General features: G+C 43.4%; 2 protein-coding genes and 1 non-coding gene across 3 annotated transcripts; all 3 read right to left on the reverse strand.

The window, feature by feature from the left end:
- Window positions 1-4142: 4142 nt before the first annotated feature.
- On the reverse strand, window positions 4143-4224 carry TRNAS-GCU (transfer RNA serine (anticodon GCU)). Its single transcript has one exon. It is a non-coding gene; the product is annotated as a tRNA-Ser (tRNA).
- A 1274-nt stretch (window positions 4225-5498) lies between these two features.
- On the reverse strand, window positions 5499-8417 carry LOC109742965 (protein RICE FLOWERING LOCUS T 1-like). Its single transcript, XM_020302065.4, has 4 exons — window positions 6395-8417; window positions 6133-6194; window positions 5964-6004; window positions 5499-5743 (listed from the first exon to the last, which is right to left on the reverse strand). Exons 1-4 carry the CDS (start codon window positions 6587-6589, stop codon window positions 5499-5501), a joined length of 543 nt encoding a protein of 180 aa, XP_020157654.1. The 5' UTR covers window positions 6590-8417.
- Window positions 8416-10208, reverse strand: LOC109742954 (protein VERNALIZATION 3-like). The gene is made up of 4 exons (XM_020302055.3): window positions 10014-10208; window positions 9788-9849; window positions 9669-9709; window positions 8416-8747 (listed from the first exon to the last, which is right to left on the reverse strand). Exons 1-4 carry the CDS (start codon window positions 10206-10208, stop codon window positions 8497-8499), a joined length of 549 nt encoding a protein of 182 aa, XP_020157644.1. The 3' UTR covers window positions 8416-8496.
- Between the last annotated feature and the right edge of the window lie 2407 nt (window positions 10209-12615).

Consider the following 12615-nt stretch of genomic DNA (forward strand, 5'->3'; position numbering starts at 1 on the left):
CCCAACCAAGGTAAGCCCACCAAGCGGGCCTGAGGTGGGCCGCATCAACAATAGATGGCAGAGGGAGGGACGCAACTTGCTGCAACTTCAACCCAGCCAGTTGCATCGGAGGTGCAGCAAGAGGGTCGGCAGTGTGCGGCCTGGGACAATCCTATATGCCGCACGTGGGCAGCATATAATATAGGCTTTGCTGAAGCTAGCCTCCAGACAGACCAGCCTTTTTCGTTGTTTTGTTTTTTAATTGTTTCCATTTTATGTTTATTTTGTATGTGTGTGTGTGTGTGTGTGTGTACTTTTTTTATTTCAGTTTTATTTTTAATTTACCTCCGTTTGGAATATTGATTTTTACTTTTATTTTTCCACATTTCTTGTTTACATAGGTTTCATAATATACAATGAACTTGTTTTTTTTAGTATATGGTGAATTGTTTTTAGTATATGATGACCATTTCTTAAATACACACCAAACATTTTCTTGTAATATACAATGAATATTTATGTTATATACATTCAACATTTTATATGTTGACTTTTTTAATTATATGAGGAACATTTTTTAATACACACTTAACATTTTTTTCAATATAAGGCGAACTGTTTTTAATATGCACTGAAATTTTTTATATAACGCACACAAAACTATTTTCTAAAATATGTATTTCCATATTTTAATAGTTTTAAAAATATTCAGCTCCAAAAACTAATAGTAGTTTTTTTGGATAAAACCAACAAAACAACAAATAAACAAAAGCACATGCCACATACCGCACTGAACTTTGGCCAAGTGGTACACCCAGCCACTACCATGTGTCGTGCTCTGGCGCATCCTTGGGATTTTTTTTCTGCGTGCTTTTGGTTTTATTTGTTTTTTTTGCTTTCCACTTTTCACTAGGTTTTGTGGAAAAAAATGTTTTTTGGGGGAAGAAGCTCTTTTTTGTGAGACAACTCTACAAGAAGCACAACTCTGCTTCCCGAAATGAAAACAAAACACAATTCTACATCTGTGCTTGCACGAGAAGCACAAATGTTCTTCCCAAAAGGTAAAAACACAACTGTGCTTCCTGAAAAAAAGGAAAAAAAAGCACAACCTTGCTTCTGCTTTCGAAAGGGAAAAACACAGCCGTGCTTCCCAAAAAAGGGGAAAGCACACCTTTGGTATAGATCAGTCTTCGTTAGTCCATATGGCACATTTGTACGACCAGACATAAGAGGAGTCACCAACATGATACTTGGTTTAGTTCCTTCATGCATTGCATTTGGTTAGTTCTACATTGCATTTGGTGTCTGTCTTGAAATACCTCTCAAGTACTCTTTCATGCATTGCATTTGGTTAGTTCTACATTGAGAATAAAAACTAAACATGATTTAATAGTGATGGAATCGACATTGTCATTTTGCAAAGAAAAAGGCCTTTCTTACAAACCTAAAGTGGTTTCCTATTTTAAAGTTAAGGAGCGTGTAAGTCTCAATCTTGTATTTTCCATGCAGAGACCCCAAACAACCGCCCACGTTAGCCTCTCGCTCGTGCTCCCGGCGCGCGGAGATGGGGCGCGGATCGGTGCTTACCTGACGTCGATGATGGCGACGTGGGGGTCGCGGACCATGGACACGAGTCGCGCTGCCGTCACGTACGACACGCCCTTCCTCGCCATCGTCTTTATCTGACGCGGCATGCGGAGTCGGAGCCTTGCCGGAGAGGAGGAGATTGTTCTCCCCTCATCGTCTGGCGCGGTTTGCACATAAGCCTCTAGGAATATGTGTATTACGGAGCCAAGCGGTGTGGAAGTATCAAGCCTTGTATTTGTCATGCAATTATTTTCAGTAATGTTAAAAAATCTAACGTCGGATTTTCAACCATGGCAAATCTGACACTTTTGATGGCAAATTAAGTTAGCACGGAAACTTTCTTCAGCAAACATAGCAAATTTGGTCATGCTCAGGTTTTTGCGAGGATTTGCCATGTCTGCTGAAAAGTTGCTATGCTCCTCAACATGATTTTTCATAAAAACGTAAGATTTTCCATGATTAAAAACCCAACGTTAAATTTGTATAAAATCCATTATTTTTTGTCAGAATTTGTCATGCAATTTTTTTGCGCGAAACACTTCCGACCTATTCATCATCTGTCAAGGCAGTATACCGAACACTAGAAGTAAAAAATTACATCCAGGTTCGTAGACCACCTAGCGACGATTACAAGCACTAGAGCGAGCTGAAGGTGCGCCGTCGTCATCATCCCTCCATCACCAAAGTCGGGCAAACATTGTTGTATAGTAGACAACCAGGATGTTGTCGTGCTAAGGCCAAATAGGACCAGCCCGCCAGAACAGCAGCCGCTGCCGATGAAGAGAAGCGTAGATCAGAAGAAATTTTGTCATGCAATTTGATTGGTCTTGAAAAACTGAGCAGCATTTAGCATCTTTTTTTCCGAGAAAAATACCTGTATTACTCACGTAACAAAGCTACCATAGTTCTTACAAAGTCTAACAACCTCGTCAGGGCCAATCTGATCCAAACAACGGTGCGCCCAGTGGTTCTACCATGATTTGCCATAAAATGGCTTACATCATTCTGAGTGCGACGAATATGAGTAATACAAGAATTTCGTTGTTCCACGAGCAAACAAATCCTGGGAACAATATAACCATAGCGAGATCTATTCAAATTCCTTTTTTTAGCGTGCTCACAACTTGTAGGCATTCTGTTTCAGGGACAATTGGGATCCGACTCCATTGAAGAGCAAGCATCAAACCTTCCTTAATCGCTAGAAGTTCGGCCTCGACGGGGTCACGCTGCCATTCAGTAAGTACTTGCAAGCAGAGAAAACTATGGCGCCCAGCTGATCTCGGAGGACGATGCCGTTCCTGCGTCATATAACATCTTTGATAAGAAAATGAATTTAAGCAAAATGTAAAGAAGGATAGCAGATTCATTTTGCACCCTACGTACCGATAAAACTTGTAGGAAAGATTACCTTACATACGAATATCCCCTTGAGAAACAGGGGTGACCACTGTGTTACAATGACACACATAGGCTTATTTTTGGAGGGGTTTACCTATGCGGCCAAGGGTGTGGGATTTTAAGTCTAGTCGGACCTAACTTCACCTAGGTTAGACACCACCACCAAATTCACGCGCGACTCAAAGGGATATAGGATAAAGGGAGAAAGTGATTTTCATATGTGCGGAGATCAAAAACCAAGTCGTTGGAGTAGCATCTGCCACCCCGTCGCTTTTGTATTATTTTTTCCCTTGTCGCCACTGCCTTTATCGTTGTTGTCCTCCAGTGGTCACCGCGGTCCTAACAGAGTTCTCGCAAAAACATGATATGGAGAGTGCACTGACATAGGCCCGCATGATGGAATTTTAAAGTTGGGTTTTATAGTGCAGTTGACAAGGCCCAAGTGTCATGGCCAGCTCCTTGCCTTGGTCTTCCACCAAAACACTTCAAGTGGATCTTTATTCATTCATATGAAATCGATAGTGTAATGTAGGCAGTCAATGCAATACTATAGATTCTTTCTACGGTTCAAACAGAGCTTCTTTATTCTCAAGATTTTCTATGAATTTTGAAGGATTAGAATCCTTATGACCTTTTGGTTTGTTTTGTATCATTGAACACCCCTAGGTTTTTTAATAATTCATTTGTGGTGCATTTCCTCATGACGGTTCTTTTACGGGCACGACGTGGCATGTGTGGAAGCAACCTAAATTTTACAAAAATGATTCTTTTAGGCCGGGGGACATTATAGCGAGTTTCTTTTGTAAAGGAATTATAGCGAGTGATTATGAAATTCATTAACTTTTCTGGTGGAAAGTTAATCATGGGTTGAAAAAAATAGTAACTTATTTTTGAGAAATGAAAAAAATAGTAACTTTTTTTGAGAAATGAAAAAATAGCAACTTTTCGTCAGGTTTTAGTTGCTTACCACATGTGGCACATGGTATTTTTTTTTAAATAGGACCGAAAGTGTTGCTCTAATCCCGAGCACAAATGCGCCTGCATTATAAAATTCAAAAATGAATGGCGAGGTTTTTTCTCGCTGAAAATCTAAAACATTTGTTGATGCTCATCGAAAAAATATAAATAATTCAAAAAAGAACAGCGAAGCAAAAAGAGGTAAAAAAGAAAAAGAAAATCGACACCTGAGAGATTCGAACTCTCGCGGGGAAACCCCATGTACTTAGCAGGCACACGCCTTAACCACTCGGCCAAAGTGTCTCTTGGTGAACAGAATATGTGCAGAACTTACTTAGTCTGTTAATGCGCCTGCATTCAGTTATATTTCAGAATGAATTCAGAGGTGAGGTCCGTTGACACCCGGCGGACCGGTTGCCGGAGGAGGTGCGCTCCGTGTTGATCCTCTCGCCGGAGCCCATCCGTGCCCGCCTCTCAGCGGCCGCGCCGTGCCGCACACGGCCGCCCGGTGTTCGACCCTCTCAGCGGCCACGCCGCGCCGCCCCCTGCACCGCCCAAGCCACCGGCGTCAACCGTTGTACAGGTACATCATCTGCCTCCGTCTGGATCCCACCCCCTGTGCTCCTCCACGCGATTTCCTACTTTGGTACTAAGTGCGAGACGACGAGTGGCCGGTGGGTGCTGAGGTGTGTTTGATCAGGACAGGAGTTGCATTTGTGATTGGCGCCCCCGGAGAGAATTCATGATTGCCAGAGAATTTCTTCGGTTATTCCCCTGTTATTTGCTCTGGTTGTTCCAGGTTATCCGAATTTTGCAGGCAATCGGTCACTTGTGTGCTCACTCTGGGTGTCATGGATCAACCAACCATTGAGTGTTTGAGATCTCTGAACTTGCATTTTACTGTATATAACGGATGCCATGTACAAAAGCTTGGAGTCCTGGGAGCTCGTTGTGAAGTAAAGTAGTAATCAGTTTCATCCGTATGATGCTTCATTTTGCTGCTCTGTAATATATACTGCTAAGTTTTTGGTTTGCACCTCCAGTAGCCCCTTTTGCTTTGAATAGGCTAGGCATGATGTAAATATTCGACCTACCTTGGGTTTAATTACCTTGCCACTTCTGGGATTTACAATGCAAAGTTGGTCGATCCGTCAATAATTCCTTCCTTTCGACTAAACAAATCTTGGGTTTAATTTGCTGTCGAAATTATTTTTGACGATTTAGACCGTGTTGATTTTATTCAGCACAACCTGTTAGAAATGCAGAGCAGGTGCTTAGAACCAGCAATGCATTCAGATTGCTAATACTTTGCATGACTAAATAATAACAGAGGTATATTCCATCATGTTCGTCCTAGCTGAAGATACATACTCCCTCCGTCCCATAATATAAGAACGTTTTTGAGTGTCAAAAACGTTCTTATATTATGGGACGGAGGGAGTAGTTTTTTTGTAGAATATAATGTACTCAAGATACATACCCTGCATATATGGGTGATACCGAGCATCGTATATTGTGATGCAACACTACAGTTCAGTTCAGGCATACAATGGCCTATACTCTGTATTATCTAGCATCTACTCCCCTTGAGAACTTTCTGGCCTAAACCTTCTCCCGCCCCATCCACCTTCGATTTGACAGTTGAAATATGTCGCGGCCACAATGCTGAGGTGGTACTGGCGTGCGAGGCTCCTGCAGCTGAAGTTGTGCCGCATGTCCGGCGCAAAAACCGTCCCCCTACCTAGTTGCTGGAACAGCACAAATACCATCCGGTGGATGCCGGATCTTGGCTCCGGTCTTTCATAAACCACAAGCTCTTGGCCTGCAAGAGCACCATGGCATTAGTTAGTCATCAACCACTTAATAAGAATTTAAAGAGTAATTCAACTGGGTAGACAACAGGTTTGAGGCAAAGTTTTTCTTCTTCCTTTTTTTTTTGGGAATATGAGGCAAAGAACTTAACAAGTGATAATTTCCACATCCACAAATTGAGCTAAACCCGCAAAATCAAATGGCACAAATTGTTATGCAGAACATCATACCAAAGCTGACACCAGTTGTTCCAGGGATGTCTGCCACCATCCTACACAGGACGAGTGGAGGTATATCATAATGAGATCAAACTAAACAAGAAACGTATTTCAACATTGTCGGAGCCGAAACAAAATGGCTGGAGAATATGAACATGTTGCATTTAATTAATTGATTTACCAGTGCAAGTACTCCCTCAGTGTTGGGTGACTTGGGCTTGGGGCGTCTGGATCCACCAGCATCTTTTGAAGTGAAATAAAAACTCAAACAAGTTAACATATAATTAAGATGTTTGAGTATGCTAGGAGTAAATTAATCACCTGCGAGACCTTTCGTTTCTAAGAAATTCTTCACACTTATAGTAGTAGGTAAACCTTGTGGAAGAGTTAGATAACTGAAGAAGTCGCGTATACTGCCCACTGCAGTCCAGTTAGAAGTTTACCAGGGTGTAGAGAACTCTCATGTCATTGCCACCGACATCGACTCGCGGCTTGCTTACGACTGCAGATGGTCTCAGCTCAGCACCTCGCAGAAGTAGCCTGTTGTTGTAGCCTATGCTGAGTAGGACAGTTGATGTAAACGGATCCAACACATCATGTATAACACGAGCCACAACCAAGGGATCCACCGCCGACATTTCTGTTTTTCTCTTGACCTAGCTCTCCACGGACCAGCTGAAGAATTGTTGTTTCTATGCATGGACTACTTGTATGGCTTGCGATGAGGCACCCAGGCTGTTGATATTTCGACGTACGTCGATGCTCAAGCCATTATTCCTGGGATGGGGTGTAGGTAACATGTTTGGGTTCTCACTCGAACTATCAAGTCATTCAAGTTATGACCCATCCCAAGTGATGAGAATGAATATCTCCAGGACGAAAGCGACTCCATGATACCAGTGCCATGTCATGCGTCACCTTTGTACACATGACGGCCGGCCTTGATATTTGCCGATTAGATACTGAGCTTTATGATTACTGGAAGACTAGACCATGTTAGAATTAATCCTGCCATTATGGTTAAACAATGAAATTGAGAGATGCATGCAAGGAAGAAGAAGTCAGATTGAATTGGTTTTGACTAATGCATGCATGCTGGCTGTACAGAGCTACACGCTGCATGAAACCCAATGAAAAAAGTTGACAAAATAGGGTGTTCGTTAGAATACGCCATTAGCATGCTATTAATGAAATACTATACATTAATTTATCTAGCGAGACATTGCTCGTAATGCTTTTTTCACTGTTGAAACCTCTAGGCCGGTATTACTAGTTAATGCAATGAAGTAAGAGCCAAGGAACGAGAGAAGAAGTTCAAGTTGAGTTTGAACAGAGGTTAGCTAGGCAGCTGGATGCTGCATGCTTGTCGGCAGGACAAGAAAGTGCTGTAGCAGCTGATAGTTTGTCGGAAAATATCAAGGATGTATGCATAACCTTAGCTAGCAAGGCAGAAGGGAGCCAAAGTCAAATTCACTGGTTAAGCTATGTGAGGAAAGGCATAGCTTTGCACATGACTTTGTTTTATTAATGAAAATCACAGAAGAACAATGTTCTACTGTCAGGGCTTCAATAAAAGAGAAAGGCCTACCTTTGTAGATAAGTTTGTTTTATTAACGAAAATCACCGCAGGAAATAAGAGGAATGGCTTACCTGTTAAGCAATGCTGTCGCTGCGGTAAGCCGTCATAGTAACTAAGGAAAAAAATAATGCGCTATACAAAATAGCGCCGCCCTTGAAAATATGTTATTAGCGTGCTAGCGTACTATTAGTTAAACATTGTACACCGATAAATTTAACGAGACAATTCTCTACAAACTATAACATGTTATTAGCGACGGTATAGCATGCTATTTTTTCTAGTGCATAGTATTATCCTTGTACGGCCGCCTGTTGGATTGATATCAGTGATGATTTTTTCTTGGAAAAGGAGGATAATCCCCGGCCTCTGCATCAGAACCATGCATGCAACCACATATTATTGATAATGCATAATCCAGCAGGCGAACAATCTCGACCCGGAAATAAGGCGAAAAACAAATCCTGAGGTCGTATACCTCACGACAGTAACTCCCCAAATAGTCACTAACCCTATGTTATAAGACACATCAGAAACAAAAAATACACAACTCCTAGGCCACACCTTCAAGAAGAAAACGCTGCATGTGCGCCGATGATGGAAGTCCACCACAATGTTGAACTCTGAATTCTCATCCCCAAAGTCAAGCTTCAGTCCACCACCTACAACAAAGACACTATGCAGGCGCGGGTCGACATAGGCCAACCAGAGATCTTGTGTTTCCACCGGAGTGCATAAACTTGCCACTGAAGCCGTCTGTACCATCCGCCCTTATCCGTCTACCGGCGCCTCAATAGCCGGATACCTCTGGAGAAGACAACGAAAGACAAAGACGTCCCTTACCGCCTACCTCCCGCTACTGTCGCACCACCTTCGATCCAACAGAGATACAGAGCATCCTATATAGCGCCCATTGATTGTGATGCAACACTACAGTACAAACATATAATGGGTTGTGCTCTATACTATCTAGTATCTACCCCTTTGAGTACTTTCTGGTTTAAACCTTCTTCCGCCCGATCCACCTTCCCTTTGACAGTTGAAATATGTGGCAGCCACAATGTTGAGGTGGTACTGGCATGCGAAGTTCCTGGAGCTGAAGTTGTGCCGCATGTGCGGTGCAAAAACCGTCCCCCTACCTAGTTGCTGGAACAGCACAAATACCATTCGGTGGATGCCAGATCTTGGCTCCGGTCTTTCATAAACTACAAGCTCTTGGCCTGCAAGAGCACCATGGCATTAGTTATTAACTAGTTAGGAATTTAAAGAGTAATTAAACTGGGTGGAGACATCCTGTCACTATTTTACAATTGGTAATTCAACAGTGCATCCGGTTGATACGGACCGTCCGTCGGACCGGATTGGATGTTCCAGATCCAAAGCAATACACTGACGTCACGTGTATTATGTGAACGCCAAGGGGCATTTTCAGAAAAAAAATTCAAACAGATCAGGCGTTCCTCTCAAACTTTTCAAATGACCACACACGATGACGTTTAGTTATAATTAAATGCAATGTTAATGCAATTAAGTTAATTCAAAATTTTAGGTTGATAATACCCCTAGACTTAATTGGGCCAATTAAACTTAGATAATTTTTAGTTCGAAAATACCCTTGGGCTTTAATAAGGCCCAGTTAGTCTCATCTGTTGGATCACCCATATAATACTCATGCTCTGATGTATTGCAATGCACCGTAAAATTTCCCTAATTCATTGCGTGAGTTTGGTTTTGTCCATGTGAAAAATAAACTAAGTAGAAATGATACACATGGAAAGGTGTTTCTGAATAGCACTTTTCTAAGAGTCCTTTAGTTTATTAAGTTGTTCAATCGACTTTCTTAAAGAACTTTAAAAGATATGAATGTCATTTTATGCCATTGATAGTTATTCTTTGTCTAGTATTAAAATATACAATTGTTAACGATCAGCTAACTTCAACTGCAAAAAAAAAAAAAAAACCGATGAGATGAGCTAACTTTGAGTTAAGTTTTACCTTAGTTAAGTCATAGCCCTATCTGTCAATTCTATGGTAGGCACCATGTTTGCGGCAAATAAATTAACATGGGTCAATTTCCACACCCGCAAATTCAGCTAAAACTGCAAATCACATGGAATAAATTGTTATGCAGGACATCATACCAAAGCTGGCACCAGTTGTTCCAGGGATGTCTACCACCATCCTACACAGGGTGGAAAAAAATGGGTGGAGGGATTGTAGTCATAGTGACGAGAATATGAACATGTTGCATCTAATTTACCAGTGCAAGTACTCCCTTAGTGTTGGGTGACTTGGGCTTGGGGCATCTGGATCCACCAGCATCTTTTTAAGTCAAAGAGAAACTCAAATAAATTAACATATAATTATGTTCGAGTTTGTTAAGAGTAAATTAATCACCTGCGAGACCTTTTGTTTCTATAGAATTCTTCATGGTAATACTATCAAACCATGCGGAAGAGTTAGATAACTGAAGAACTTGTGTATACCAGGGTGTAGAGAACTCTCATGTAATTGCCACCAACATGAACTCGCGGCTTGCTTGCAACTGCAGATGGTCTTAGATCAGCACCTGGCAGAAACAGCCTATTGTTGTAGCCTATTCGGAGTGGAACAGTTGATGTAAATGGATCCAACACATCATGTATAACACGAGCCATAACCAAAGAATCCATTGCCAACATATACTAGACGAGAGCAATCAGTTATCTCCCTTTTCTGTTATTCTGTTAACCTACCTCGTCTTGAATAAATTGTGTCTATGCACGAACTAGCTAGTTATATGGTGCGCGATGAGGATTGTCTCATTCACCTTTTAAAAGTTTTGATACTAGTGTCATGTCATGTGTCACCTGTATACACATGACATTCATTCTTTATATTCGTCAATTATTTTCTGAGCTTTCTGGAGTAGGCAGCTCTCAGGCTGTTGATATTTTGACGTTCATGCTTAAGCGATCTGATTATTAGCATTGCTGGGGTGTACTGGAACAAGCTTCTGAACTGTGGGTAATTGTTAGCTCAACAGATGTTCCATTGGTCACAATATGTTTGCAAACAATAAGTAACATATTTTTGAACCTAACGCGCCACGTAGTGGTTACTGGACATGTACGTGTACTTAGCGTGTTTGGGTTCTCATTCCAACTGTGTACACTTGAACACATTAAAAGTTTCTAAAAAAAATCATGGTAGTACCAAATTCTAATTTGGTACATACACAAAGAAACTTGAGCAAAAATATGGTAATATGTCTATTATATAGTATAAAGAGAAAATACAAAAACATCTCTTTGTTGCAGAACTCAAAATTTCTTTTTTTTGGGGTACAATACGCATGATTGTTTTCTTCATACACTTTTGAATATGTCCTTAAATGAACACTTAGTAGTTCAATGGCTTATGTAAGAATTTTTCAAAACCCACGAGGGGACGAAGTCGCAAGGGGTTCATATGAACGAGTTATTTACCCAAAACCACCACACTTGAGGCTAGGGTAATAACTTGATACCACATTCAAGCCAGGGCACAAAAAACCACCAAAATTGCGCCTAATCTGTAACGCGGAGCACTGATGCTTGAATTTGGTCGCAAAGACAGCGAATCTAACTGGTTGGGCCCACCTGTCCGGCCGATGTGGCATGCCTACCTGGATAATCTGCTGAGGTGACCAAAGGCCCCACCTGTCAGCCTCTGTCTTATTCACCCCCCCTCTCTCTCCCCAAGCCACCTTCTTCCCCACCCACCCGACATAGTCGGGCATATCCAGCGCCGCCGCCAGAGCCTTACCCCAGCGAGCCACCCCACCCCGGCGATCCTCCCCGTCGTACCAACCACCTACCATCCGCTGCAGCAAGCCACTGGCCCCGCGCGGATTCAACCCTTGTCCAGCCCGGATCCGGCGAGGATCCGCCTCGCCGCCCAGACCGCTGCCTGACGCCAGTGCCGAGTCGACTAGGAGCACGACTACAACAGGCCTCGCCCCGTGTGTGCTTTGCTTCCGCCGCCACTTGCTGCTTACTTGAGCATGGGCGCGACCAGACCCTCCCGGCGGGCGAGCAGAGCACGAGGGTGGCCAGGGCCTCCCGTCGGGCGCGGCGAGCATGGGGCATGGCCACGGCGCTTCACGAAGGCGCGCTCGGCCAAGGCCTCCCTACGTGAGCCTCTAGCACGGGCGTGGCCAGAGCGCTCCACGGCGGCACCCGCGGCCAGGGGCTCTCGGCGGGCACCGTGCGCATGGGCGCGACTAGGGCACTCCACCACGACACCCCTCCCCCCTCTGTACGGTCACGACCAGGGCCTCTGGCGGTTGCCGCGAGCACGAGTTCCCGGCCGAAACTCGTTGGATCCAGGCGCAGCAGAGGGCTGGGGTAGCTCGGCGATGTTGGGGCGGCGCGGCGAGGTTGAGTTCATCCATGGCGGCGGGAATGACAGTTGGTCCTTTTTGAGAGAGAGGGAAATCAGGGAGGAAGGAGGAGAAGAAAAAGAGAGGGGCGGCGAGGGAACTCCAGCAGCTTGACAGCGGCGGCCAGGTCTCGGATGCCCATCGACCAGCAAGGGCGGTGAGCCATGCCGGCGACGTCTAGTGCGCTGATAAGCGCCCATTACCGATTTGTTGAAATGCCCACAAGAAAAAGAATTTTAAAAGAGACAAACATATAAGTCACTTACACGTGGGTCCCTTGTACAACTCAGCATATTGTCCACACAAGCATGCCATGTCAGCCTGACAGGTGGGCCCAACTTGTCAGTTTTGCTGTTTTTGCGTGCTTATCAGACAATCAGTGCTCCCCGTTAGTCATTAGGCACAGAATTGGTGGTTTTTTGTACCCTGTCCGAAAAGTGGTACTAAGTTGTTACCCTAGCCCCAAGTATGGTGGTTTTGGGTAAAAAACTCCATATGAACATATGTTCACATAATCTATCTTCGGTTGGTCACTTACATTTCTACCCATACGTGGCATCACTACAATGTCCAACCAACCAATATGGCATATGCATGGAGGTTAATGTTTTGCAGCTGTAGATTCGAAAGTTGGCTGCAACTTTGTTCACTCAATGATAAGTATTCTATTTACCACTCTGTGATAG

This window comes from Aegilops tauschii, chromosome 4 (genome assembly GCF_002575655.3).
Source record: "Aegilops tauschii subsp. strangulata cultivar AL8/78 chromosome 4, Aet v6.0, whole genome shotgun sequence".
NCBI classification, from domain to species: Eukaryota; Viridiplantae; Streptophyta; class Magnoliopsida; order Poales; family Poaceae; genus Aegilops; species Aegilops tauschii.

What these genes read in the sequence shown, in the direction of transcription:
- LOC109742954 (XM_020302055.3), bottom strand. Translation starts at nt 10,208, where the DNA reads ATGTTGGCAATGGATTCTTTGGTTATGGCTCGTGTTATACATGATGTG. An exon ending in TGAGAGTTCTCTACACCCTG is followed by an intron (nt 9,850 to 10,013) that starts GTATACACAAGT and finishes TGACTTAAAAAG; the next exon opens with ATGCTGGTGGATCCAGATGC. An exon ending in AACAACTGGTGCCAGCTTTG is followed by an intron (nt 8,748 to 9,668) that starts GTATGATGTCCT and finishes GTGCTCTTGCAG; the next exon opens with GCCAAGAGCTTGTAGTTTAT.
- LOC109742965 (XM_020302065.4), bottom strand. Translation starts at nt 6,589, where the DNA reads ATGTCGGCGGTGGATCCCTTGGTTGTGGCTCGTGTTATACATGATGTG. An exon ending in CTGAGGGAGTACTTGCACTG is followed by an intron (nt 6,005 to 6,132) that starts GTAAATCAATTA and finishes CGTCCTGTGTAG; the next exon opens with GATGGTGGCAGACATCCCTG. An exon ending in AACAACTGGTGTCAGCTTTG is followed by an intron (nt 5,744 to 5,963) that starts GTATGATGTTCT and finishes GTGCTCTTGCAG; the next exon opens with GCCAAGAGCTTGTGGTTTAT.